This window comes from Oryx dammah, unplaced genomic scaffold, assembly GCF_014754425.2.
Source record: "Oryx dammah isolate SB20612 unplaced genomic scaffold, SCBI_Odam_1.1 HiC_scaffold_11210, whole genome shotgun sequence".
Taxonomy (NCBI): Eukaryota; Metazoa; Chordata; class Mammalia; order Artiodactyla; family Bovidae; genus Oryx; species Oryx dammah.
In genome coordinates this window covers 1380748-1393638 of record NW_024080603.1, presented here as the reverse complement: position 1 = coordinate 1393638, position 12891 = coordinate 1380748, and the positions used below count along the sequence as shown (strand labels likewise).

At 42.5% G+C, this 12891-nt stretch overlaps 1 protein-coding gene across 1 annotated transcript in view; it reads left to right on the top strand.

Annotated features, from left to right (window-relative positions):
• The window catches only part of LOC120860949 (ras GTPase-activating-like protein IQGAP2), a 309525-nt gene that overhangs the window by 39493 nt on the left and 257141 nt on the right, over positions 1-12891 (top strand). The window contains exon 2 of the mRNA XM_040236658.1: positions 8795-8894. Coding sequence (XP_040092592.1) covers positions 8795-8894 — 100 coding nt within the window. The remainder of the gene's footprint in view (positions 1-8794; positions 8895-12891) is intronic.

The window sequence follows — 12891 nt, the reverse complement described above, 5'->3', positions numbered from 1 at the left end:
AAGGGATAAACGTTTCACAAAGCCTGAAATGTTTCTCATTTTTCTAAGAAATTATGATGAAAAAGCTATCTAACTCTTCTGAGCCTCAGTAACCTCACTAGAGGGCTTCCCTGGTGGATCAGTGCCAATGCGGGAGACCTGGGTTCAGTCCCTGGGTTGGGAAGATCCCCTGGAGAAGGAAATGGCAACCCACTCCAGTATTCTTGCCTGGAGAATCCCATGGACAGAGGAGCGTGGTGGGCTACAGTCCACGGGGTCACAAAGAGAGTCAAACATGACTCAGCAACTCCACAACAAACCTTACTGGAAAAAGCACATGGGTAGCTCATCAGAGACCCTAACACTTAGGAAACTGTAGTTTGTTGGTTACCCTTCTTTCCACTAGGAAATTCTTGTAATGCTGAACTTGAAGATTTAGGGCTTTCTGGGAAGTGGCCACAGCCCCTTACTGCCATGTGTACCTTGAATATCCTCTGAAGTTGTGTGTGGATTTATCACTCTGGAGAGTCCTTAGAAATGGCTGGTGCATGAGAAGTTCCAGGGTAGGCTTCAGATTTGTTCTCCCTCCCTTGAGATCCGAACAGTATGGCCATACTGACATCAGGGCTTGGACTTAGCGGGACTAAGCTTGTAAGGATGTGGTATCTCTGTCTGTCAAGCACAAAACTGCTGAGTCGCTCCAGTTGTGTCCAACTCTTTGTGACCCTGTGGACTGTAGCCTGCAGGCTGCTCTGTCCATGGGTTTCTCCAGGCAAGAATACTGGGGTGGGTTAGCTCCAGGCTGAGTGCACACCAATCAGCAGACTTTACTAAGCACCTACTATTTACCTGGCACTTGGTAGAGATGTGGAGATGGATGAGCTGTGAGCCTGTGCACTCAGGGTCTCATAATTTTCATGGCTTGGTGAAACTCTCAATGTCTATAACAGGTAGGATGGCAGTCTCTATTGCTGTTTCAAATTCTTAGTGCCTGGGAATATATTTCAGGTTGCTAACGAGTTCAACCTCAGGTTTGCCTGTTTTTCAAAAGAAACTTCAGTTTAGGGAAGTTTGATCATGTGGTCCTTTAAAACTTCAGATTAAGTAGCTGTGAAATACTTCAGGAAGCTGGTAGGAAGCCAGAATATATCACGGGTCAGTTTACTCAGTATCAGCTTACTAGAAATCTCAGACTTGGGGTTCTCTCATTTTTGGTATCCCACCCCTTTTCCCAGTTTTAAGGTTTCAGAATCAGTCCTCTTCCTTGGGGTATACATTTCTGGTAGCCATTCTCTAAGTCCTGAGAGTGAGGATTTACCCGTTTAGGTGAATCTCCCATGTCAAGGCTTTGGGTGTATCACCTAGGTGAGGGCAGTCTTGTCTCTTACAGGATGGGTCAGTACACATTTGAATTGAATGATATACCTGAGGATATTGAGAGTTCCTTACAGAAATTGAGTCACGCAGAATAACAGTGTGTCCATCAAACACTAAATTGTGGCATGTTTCTGCGAACTGATGATTCATATCATATTCTCAATCTGTTTTTCCTTAGGTAATACCATTTTGTAAAACGGAGGTTCCCATCCCTGGTTTTGTGACTCTTGCTAATGCTCCCTGCAGTATATCCCCACTTCTCTAAGCATCCTGTAGTTATGCCAGCAGTCGGGAAAGAATCTGCCTGCAATGCAGGAGACCCGGCTTTGATCTCTGGGTTGGGAAGATCCCTTGGAGAAGGGAATGGCTACCCACTCCAGTATTATTCTTGCCTGGAGAATTCCAAGGACTGGGGAGCCTGGTGGGCTACAGTCCATGGAGTCAAAAAAGAGTTGGACATGACTGAGCACTAACATTTTCACTTTCAGTTGTTTAATAAAAACCGCATGAGGGACTTCATGTGTTGTTCCCTAGAACAGACTGGCACAGAGCAACCACTCTAATATTTGTTGAACAAATGAATACATTTTAACGCAAAGGAGGTGGTGGCCTTGGTCTCCCGTGTGAAGGGGCAAGTAGAGTAGCTGAAGTGAACACGTGACCATGCCAATTCCTTCATGAGTCAAGACGGTCTTGGTCTATTTTCACAGTGGATTTTGTGGGTGTTCTTCGAAAAATAAACTCTTTAGGGTTCCTTCTGTTTCTGACTTCATAGTTCTATTTCAAAAGCTTTTCTACCCACTCATTCTGCTCCTTAAACCTCTGAATAAACCCTATAATGTTTAGAAAAGGCAGAGGAACCAGAGATCAAATTGCCAACATCCGCTGGATCATCAAAAAAGCAAGAAAGTTCCAGAAAAACATCCATTTCTGCTTTATTGACTATGCCAAAGCCTTTGACTGTGTGGATCACAATAAGCTGTGGAAAATTCTGAAAGAGATGGGAATACCAGACCACCTGACCTGCCTCTTGAGAAACCTGTATGCAGGTCAGGAAGCAACAGTTAGAACTGGACATGGAACAACAGACTGTTTCCAAATTGGAAAAGGAGTACATCAAGGCTGTATATTGTCACCCTGCTTATTTAACTTATATGCAGAGTACATCATGAAAAACACTGGGCTGGAAGAAGCACAAGCTGGAATCGAGATTTCCGGGAGAAATATCAATAACCTCAGATATGCAGATGACACAATTGTTATGGCAGAAAGCAAAGAAGATCTAAAGAGCCTCTTGATGAAAATGAAAGAGGAGAGTGAAAAAGTTGGCTTAAACCTCGACATTCAGAAAACTAAGATAATGGCATGCGGTCCCATCACTTCATGGCAAATAGACGGGGAAACGATGGAAACAGTGGCTGACTTTATTTTGGGGGGCTTCAAAATGACTGCAGATGGTGACTGCAGCCATGAAATTAAAAGACACTTACTCCTTGGAACGAAGGTTATGACCAACCTAGACAGCATATTAAAAAGCAGAGACTTTATCAACAAAGGTCCATCTAGTCAAGGCTATGGTTTTTCCAGTAGTCATGTATGGATGTGAAAGTTGGACTATAAAGAAAGCTGAGCTCAGCAGAATTGATGCTTTTAAACTGTGGTGTTGGAGAGGACTCTTGAGAGTCCCTTGGACTGCAAGGAGATCCAACCAGTCCATCCTAAAGGAGATCAGTCCTGGGTGTTCATTGGAAGGACTGATGTTGAAGCTGAAACTCCCGCTTTGGCCACCTGATGCGAAGAGCTGACTTATTGGAAAAGACCCTGATGCTGGGAAAGATTGAGGGCAGGAGGAGAAGGGGACGACAGAGGATGATATGGTTGGATGGCATCACCGACTCAGTAGACATGAGTTTGGGTAAACTCTGGGAGTTGGTGATGGACAGGGAGGCCTGGTGTGTTGCGGTCATGGGGTTGCAAAGAGTTGAACATGACTGAGTGACTGAACTGAACTGAACTGTGATTTCCATAGAATGTGCTTGCTTTGCTATCTTTTAGCCAGTGTTGGCTAACATTACAGGAAGTGTTTTGTGAGTTGCTAATACTTCAGGAAGTAGTTTTTCATGATATCCTGTGTTTCTTAGTGTTCAAGGCAGCAAGTAAAGATGAACTTTAGAGGAAGTCTCAGTTAATCAATTTAAAAGCAGTTTTGAAGGCACTTGAGTGCTCTTCCCTTGGGCTTGACAGTGACAAGGCTCTTTCAGCTTCAGCAGCAGCAGCGTGGTGCTGGGCAGAGAGCAGGGCCAGGGTACTGAGGGCCCTCAGCTGCCGCCCCGGCTCCACCACTGACCCAGCAGTGACCATGGCCGTCCCTTCCCCTGGCTTGACCCTGTTCTCAATTGTAAGAAAGAGATAACGCCTATCTTTCAGGGAGATGATGAAAACCACACAATAATACGGAAAAGTGCTTTATGGGTGGTAGTGTCATGCTTAAGTGTATTTTATCAGCTCCGTGAAGGCTCTTTAAATGGCAGGTTTAGTATCCAGGCCTGTGTCTCTTATCAGAAGTTGCTATTTAGTAAATGTTGAGTAATGCAGAAATATTTGCAGGCAACCTCTGTGGCCCAGAGAGGTCTGCTTTTGTTGTAATTAAGACGTTCTCACACTCGTAACCTTGGCGTTCACTTTGGCACAATAGGTCATGAAGCTTTGAAGGAAGGTGAAGTTGAAGTGTGTGTGGTTGGAAGAGGAGTGGCCGGGGATGTGGTCCAGTGGGCCAGGTTAGGAGGGAAGTGAGGAATGTGTAAAATGTGCCATGAAGACATGCAGTTTTTGCTTTGTTCACTGCCCCATGTCTGGTGATCTGACTCTTGGTTGGCTCATAGAATCTGTGAATTGAATGTTAGTCGAGTGAAGTCTACAGAATGGTGCCGTATTTCCTTCATCAGTGACCACATCCCTTATTCAACATAAATGGGCAAATAAGAGTACCCCAAGTAGATATTTTAAAGCCTGTTTATTAATTTCCTGAAAAGAAGATGATTTGTTCCTCAGTGCTTTTATGGAGTGTGCAGCCTCTGCGGGGAGGTGTGCTGACACCTTGAGGACACATGCCTGTCTCGTAGGATTTGCTGTTAAAGCCGTGGAGGAAGCACCGGCGCAGAACGCAGGTTCATGGGCACAGGAAGGCACACAGCGAGGCCGGACAAACCCAGACCTGAGGGCTTGGAGCAGGGAAAGGGCCACGTGTGGAGAATGGGTGGCTCATGCTCAGAACCCTGACATTCTCTCATGGTTTTCAGGGAGCAGTTTTTATGGACAGAACTTGGGGTGAGGGCTAAGGGGTATGTGGCTTTCTTCTGATTGGTTGTTGATGAGCTACTAAGGCGGTGCTTCGGGCATCTTGTTCTCTGCCTGAAGTTATCATCCACCTCTTGAGTGAGGGCCTTAGTTCTGCAGAAGAACTCAAATATATTGTTAAGCATATTCCTTGAAGAGAAACCAGGATCCTGCCCCATGGATGCATTATTGATTGATTGCTCCTTTTTTTCTGCTTCTCCTCCATTCCCTGATTACTGACTGTTGGAATCTGTCCTTTGGTACTCAGGGAAGGAAGGTCTAGGAGGCTGAAACCTCTTCCCCGCAAACAAAAAGCAAAGGACATGTAAAGGATGTGTCCCCAGGAGGGTCCCACAGGGTCCTGCTCAGTTTTGGTACCAGAAGAGAGGACACTGTGAATAGAATCGATCAGGGGAGACTTTGGGAAGGAAGTGGTCCTGGAGTTTAACCTTAAAGATGGGTAGAATTCCATCAGCTATGGCCAGTACATTGTAGTAGCAAGGTAAAGCTTTGTGGCGAGTGCGTGTTTTAATTCAAATATTAAGTCACATCTTCTCCTTGGGCGGTGACCTCAGAGTTTGAGAGCTCCCCTGTGGCTCTGGGCTGGTGGGATCTTGCATGGCTTATGGAGGCAGCTGGGGGGCAGAGGCCAGAGCACAGTCCTGCTGGTGCTTCTCGCCTCCTCCTGGGTGGGCTAGTTGAGGCCGGAAGGAAGGTGGCAGAGTGCCTCCTTTTGAAGGTGACCCCTCCCTGACCCCCAGAGGAGGGTAAAATGAGCAGGTGGACTCTGACTAGGAGTTTGCTATTGCTTTCAAGCTTTTAACATGTGTGAAGGTACCAAAACATGAAAATATCCTGTCAGAAGTGGGAGGCATTCTTTAGATGGAAATTAAAATAAGAAACTAGTAATCATGGGGTGTCCTGGGAATTAACTCTTAGGATCAGTGGAGAGAGAGGACTAGGTGATGAATGCGGGCATGCGAGGTATCCTCTAAGGCAACCCCTAATGAGGAAACCATAATTTTGAAGTATATTCTTTTCATCCCGAAAAGAATATACTTAGCCCACTTTGTGAAGGTTCGCTGGAAAGTGGTCGTTCATGTAGGGGAGGAGAGGAAACATGTTCTCTTCCAGAGCTTTGTTCTGTAGGAAATGAAGATCCATCGAAGGTTTGAAGACAAAGAATAGCATCAGTAGGACTGTGTGTTAGAAAGGAGCTTCTGGTAACAGTGAGGAGAATAGGCCGGGGAGGGATGTTGTTGTTCAGTCGCTAAGTCATGTCTGACTCTTTGCAACCCCATGGACTGCAGGATGCCAGGCTCCCCTGTCCCTCACTGTCTCCTGGAGTTTGTTCAGATCCATGTCCATTGAGTTGGTGATGCCATCCAACCATCTCATCCTCTGCTGTGATCTTCTCCTTTTGCCTTCAATCGTTCCCAGCATCAGGGTCTTTACCAGTGAGTCATCTCTTCACATCAGGTGGCCAGAGTATTGGAGTTTTAGCTTCAGCATCAGTCCTTCCAGTGAATATTCAGGATTGATTGCCTTTAGGATTCACTGGTTTGATCTCCTTGCTGTTCAAGGGACTCCCAAGAGTCTTCAAGCACTACAATTCAAAAGCACCAATTTTGGGGTGCTCAGCCTTCTTTATGGTCCAACTCTCACATTTGTACCTGACTACTGGAAAAACCATAGCTTTGACTATCTGTATAGCTTTCGTTCCAAGGAGCAAGTGTCTTTAAATTTCATGCCTGCAGTCGCCGTCACCAGTGATTTTGGAGCCCAAGAAAACAAAATTTGTCACTGCTTCCACTTTTTCCTTTTCTATTTGCCATGAAGTGCTGGGACTGGATGCCAGGCTCTTAGTTTGGGGAATGTTGAGTTTTAAGCCAGCTTTTTCACTCTATTCTTTTAGGCTCTTTAGTTGCCTCTTCTGCTGTTTCCTTTTCTTCCTCACCCATAAACAAAGACATTGCCTGAAGTTCTTTACTTGCTTCCCCCCGCCGCCAGACTAATATTTCTAGCTCTAATGTCTCTGCTCTTCATTTGGGCAAACGGCTTCTCAGGCTGTTTGCTCAAAGGTAAAGTGCAGTAGATTACATACCTGCCTCAGAGAGAGTCCTGAGACTTAAATGAGACACTGCATACTAAATTCTGCCTAAGCCTTGAAGGAAATTACGTGCTCAATAAGTAAGCATCGAGTACATATTCCCATGCTTATGATATTCTGTCTTATATATATATACGTGTGTGTGTGTATATTTTATATATGTATATTATATATATATGATTATACATATCTATATCCACATATTGATGAAAACACAGTCTCCCCTTTCTTTTGAAGTCTTTGAGGATTTGGTTATTATTTTTAGATCTTAAGTGTTGAGCATTGTACTTGCCCAAGAAGGGTTCAAATCTTGCTCCTAATTCCTTTTGCCTGCCAGATTGATGTTTCAGGTGCCTCATTAGTTGGGTGTGTGCTTGCCCTTTCTTGGGGAATGGATGAGTGACCTTCATATCCTCTCTTCTGCTTGGGAGTGAAGTGAAGTGAAAGTTGCTCAGTCGTGTCCAACTCTTTGCCACCCCATGGAGTATACAGTCCATGGAATTCTCCAGGCCAGAATACTGGAGTGGGTAGCCTTGCCCTTCTCCAGAGGATCTTCCCAACCCAGGGATCGAACCCAGGTCTCCCGCATTGCAGGAGGATTCTTTACCGTCTAAACCACAAGGGGAGCCCAGGGGTCCCATTTAATAAACGGCTGATTGGAGCTGGCGACTGGGGAACAAGAGAGCAAACACTGACAGCCCTGCCCCCTTGTGCTGCTTACACACACTGTCTTCATTAGATGAGAAATCTAACCAACGAGAAACCAAATGCATTTTACAGCCATCAGAATGGACGCTCAGGACCGAAGAGGGAGAAGTGAAGTCGCTCAGTCGTGTCTGACTCTTTGTGACCCCATGGACTGTAGTCTATCAGGCTCCTCAGTCCACGGAATTTTCCAGGCAAGAGTACTGGAGTGGGTTGCCATTTCCTCCTCCAGGGGATCTTCCCAACCGAGGGATCGAACCCGGGTCTCCCTGTCTGCAGGCAGATACTTTACCGTCTGAGCCACCAGGGAAGCCTGAAGAGGGAGAAGGGGTTTTCTTTTTATGAGAGAGGAGTGTTGTCCCGTAAATAGGCAGCCAAGACTTAGCTGATGGGACTGTTGGCGGCTGCCGGGTGCTGTTGAGGCCGCAAGCAGAGGAAGTGCAGTCAGGAAGCAGGGAGGCTGAGTCCTCTACAGAAAAGTGGGGCTGGCGTGTGGCAGTTTATAAACTAGGCTTGGAATAAAGGGTGTGGACCTGAAGACTCTGCTCCCTGGCTGTCTCCATTGCATTTTTCTTTTGGATACCTGTTGACCATGAAAGCCTTGTAAAGGCTGAGAGATAAGCAAGGGAGGAATTTTAGTGACTTTATCATCTGTAAAATAGGATTGGGGTTGAATGAGATGCCTCAATCCCCTCTAGGAGTGGGAAAACACAAGTCCTTGCAGATTCTTTGTTCCACCCCAAAATCTCCAGGACAATCTGATTCTCTGAGCCACTGGACCACTTCTCCAAGCTTGTTGAGGACAGTTACTGCTGATAGACCATCCTCTAGTTGGTTTGAGGCTGTCTAAACCCTGTGGTGTCACATCCGTGAGGTCTGATCACTATTCTCTTTCTGTTGTATAATGTCCATGTATTCTTCAGAGGGCGGGAGGAGAAGGGGTGACAGAGGATGAGATGGTTGGATGGCATCACCGACTCCATGCACATGAGTTTGAGTAAGCTCCGGGAGTTGGTGATGGACAGGGAAGCCTGGCGTGCTGCAGTCCAGGGGGTCACAATGAGTCAGACACGACTGAGCAGCTGAACTGATACTTCAGTATTGCAGTTTTTGCTAGAAATAATATCACATTGTAAGATCCAAAGGCAATTCTCTTTCTGTGGTTGATGTTTCAATACTTCCATCTCAGTGTTCAGTGTTGAGCTGCATGTGAGTCTTTTCTAGTTGGTCATCTCATGATTTGAACACTGTTCTTCCAAGTGATGTGATGTTATCCTCTCCTTCCAGCTATTGTAGATGATGAAAGACTCTCTGCAGAGGAGATGGATGAGAGGAGGCGGCAGAATATTGCTTATGAATATTTGTGTCACCTGGAGGAAGCCAAAAGGTAAGAGTCAGACTTAGTCTATTTGTGCCCCTTCTCTTAGAGATGAGCTTTGGATACTATATTTTTAATAACTCATTTGCAGCCTTGTTAGTACTAAGGTAATGGGAGAAGAATCAACCTGTGTGTTGTCAGTGGAAGAATTGAGAAAAAGTTGCTCCCACAGCCAATATCAAGGCACTAGGGAGGCAGCTGTTCCTTTTTCTTCCTCAGAGCCTCCCAGGAAATCTCTTAGAAAATTACAGATTATTTCAAAATTTCTCATCTCTCTGGCATGGATGTTGGGGGAGCTGCAGAGACTTAAACCAACTTCCTTTTCCTCAGAGTGTCCTCAGATCTTTTTCCCAACCCTACCCCAGTGATTATAATTATCACTATTATTATTAATTACTGTGTAATTATATATTCCTACATGCCCACAGCATGTTGGACTGAAGTCCATTGCTCACTAAGGTAGAGAGCAGGTTTATGACAGCAGTCTCCTTTTTAACTCATGGGTGTGTGATCACTGAAGGTATGTTGTCTCTGAAAATCGCACTGACTTTTTAGATTACAAGGAAATGTTGGCTTCTCCAAGGAGAAAGTGAAGATAAAGAAAGTATTTACACTTAGGCCTCTGTATCAGGGGAATCAGCACTTTGTCCTTTGCTGGGTACATACTGCAATGCCCATATGCCTTGAGGTAGATTCTGACTTAATGCTTTGCACTGTGTTTAAGCAACAGTATTGCTCCATGGACAGATATGTTCCAGCTCTCTTACCTCTGTAGAAAATAAACATGAAGTTGATGGTCGTTGCAGCTAATTATCTCTGATCACTTATAAATAGCTACCTACAGAGCTCAAAGAATGAGGATTTTAATCAGTGCTTTGTAGAAGAACATCCAGTGACACACGCACTAAAAAGGGGGTTTTCCAGGATTGTTGAATGTTTTCACAGTGCCTCTTAGTTCTAAGCTCTAAAGGCTAAGTTTTAAAGGTTATTTAACATGTCTGGAAGTTGACGGGTTGCAAGTCACTGAAGACTCACTGTATGTCTAAGATTATTAAAAACATGCTTTTAGCCAAATTGTGGCTATAGTTAGATAAGGATAGGGATTCACAGACATTCAAAATAAGCACACTTTCAGTGAAAAAGCTTCAGGAGAGTTAGTGGAAACTTCCTCCTGATACACACTTTGAGTTCTAAGTTTTTGCCTCCAGGAGACTAGAAGTGGGGAGCAGTGTCACGCGAAGGAAAAGGTGTCCGACTGGAAGTCAGTAGACTGGATTTTCTGGTTTCAGCTTCATCATTTCTGAACTCTGTGACTTTGGACAGGTCGACCCTATGGGAAGTTCAGTTTTGTCTCCTCTCTAATGGGATGATAAAGATGTTACCACTACCTGCCCTACTTACTTAATGGGTTTTTTTCCCCCTAAAAATCAACTAAGAAGGTTGTAAGTGTTCTTTGAAGTGCCAGTCAGGTGTACGGTGATAACAAGCATAGTTTTCTCCTGAATGTATCAAAGTGATATCAAGATAGCTTGGAAGCTTGTCATATTCTTTAGTGTTTTCAAAATTATGTACTTAAATTTTAATTTCAAAAAGTCAGCATAACAATCAGCCCAAGTTCTTTGAAGAAAGCTTCCTTAGGAACAGTTTCATTGAAAGAATAAATGTAAAATACACAGTTTTTCCTTTAAGATGGTTTTCCTAAATTTATCTTGCAAGTAGAGATTTAGAGGTAGTATGTATTTATGAATCTTTTATTAATATCTGAACACTTCTTATGTCTTTCTGGGAAGTTGGTTTTTGGTTATGGAGTATGTGAAAATTATGTGGCTAGTAATATGTGTGCTGTGATTTCAGAAAGCATAGTGTACAGAAGTCTGGCCCTAAACTCAAAACATAGATGGAGTGAGTTAGTCTCTGTTCAAAAAGTTATTTATTTGAGAGAGTTTACTGCCTGATTCTCTTACACTGTTAATGCATTAGGAATTTATCTTATTGGATGTATTAAAGTGTGTACATGTGTGTGTTCCTGTGAGTGTAGTTGCTTTAGGATATTGAATTTCTATTGAATGGTGTACTTAGAATGTGAAATTTTAGCCAGGAACTGTTTCTTGTTTATTTCAGTTGAACTGACTTTGGTGTATTTTAACTAGAAATGTGTTGGGTTCTGTATTTTTGCCTCCATTTTTTCTTTCCAGAGGTGAGAACTGGTAGGATATTTAGCTTATATGTCCTGTAACTCAAAATTTTTTTAAAAATCAGAATTGTTAGAGTCCAATAGATATATCTTCAATTTTAGTTTTAGTAATTTCAGGATTCTGTGATTGTTACTCTCAGACCATTTAAAAGTTGCTTCATTCAGAGGGGATATCACTGACAGCCTTATAGAAGAAATAAAAAGGATGTTGATGGAATGTTATAAATGATTATATGCCAATGGATTGGTTAACCTAGATGAAATGTATGGTCTTCTAGAAAGATGAAAACTACTAAAACTGACTCAAGAAGAAATTTTGAAAACTAAATAAATGTAAAACAAGTAAAAAAAAAAATTGAGTTAGTACTCAAAAAAACTTCGTATTCTTTCAAAAAATGTAAGAGGAGGAAACACTTCCTAACTCTTTTTGTTGAGACCAGTATTACTCTGATACCAAAACCAGACAAAGATACCTCAAGAAAACCATAGACCAATATCCTTTATGAATACAAATACAAAAATTCTCAACAAACTCAAACTGAGTTAAGCAACATATGAAAAGGCTTAAATACCACCAAGTGGGATTTATCACAGGAATGCAAGCCTAGTTCAACCTAATAACCATTTGATCAAGACAATTCAACAGGGGGAGAAAAGCAGTCTTTCAACAAATGATCCTGAGACAGCTGGATGTACACAGGCATAAAAATGAATTTAGATCCCTACCTCACACCATACAAAAATTATATTAAAATGATTTGTTATGATAATTAAAATGTGTAGACCACAACTATAAATCTCTTAGAAGAAAACAGAAGTAAATTTTTGCAACCTTGAGTTTTTGAGAGAGTGGTTTTTGAGACAACACCAAAAGCACAAGCCCCGCCCGCCCCCAGAAAAAGATGGGTTAATTAGACATCATGAAAATTAAACCTTCCTTAATTCAAAGGGATACCACCAAGAAACTAAAAAGACTACCCATGGAATGGGAGAAAATATTTGCAAATCATATACTTAATAGTGACTTATATTCAGAATATATAAAGAACTCATAACTCAACATAAAAGTAAATAGCCTAGTTTAAAAATGGGCCAAGTTTCTGAATAGACTTTTTTTTCCAAATAAGATACACAATGAACCATAACAACAGGACAAGATGCTTAACATCAGTCTTTAGGGAAATGCAGTTTAAAGCTACAGTGAGATACCATTTCATGCTAGGATAGCCATAATCAAAAAGAATTGTTTGCAAGAATGTAGAGAGATTGGAACCCTCATACATTTGTTGGATGTAAAATGGTGGAGCTATTTTGTAAAATAGTCTGGAAGCTCCTCAAAAAATTAAATACAAAGTTACCATTTGGTTCAGCAATTCCACCACTAGGTATATCCCCAAGAAAATTGAAAACCCATGTCCACATAAAAACCTTCACACAAATGTTCACTGAAGTGCTGTTATTCATTAGAGCAGAAAGTAGAAACAACTCAAATGTCCATCTAGTGATGAATGAATAAACAGTCATCTGTAGAATGAAGCATTCTTCAGCTATAAAATAAATATGAGCAAATCAGATTTAATAATATATAAAAAGAACTATATGAATCACAACCAAGTGGGGTTTATCCGAGGTTTGCAAGGCTGGCTCAGCATTTGAAAGTCAAATTAAATGTGGTCCATCACATCAACAGTCTAGATAAGAAAAATCATGTGATTATATCAATAAATGCAGAAAAAGCATTTTGACAAAATCCAGCACCTATTTATGATAAAAACTCTTAGGAAAGTTGGAATATAGGGAAACATCCTTAAC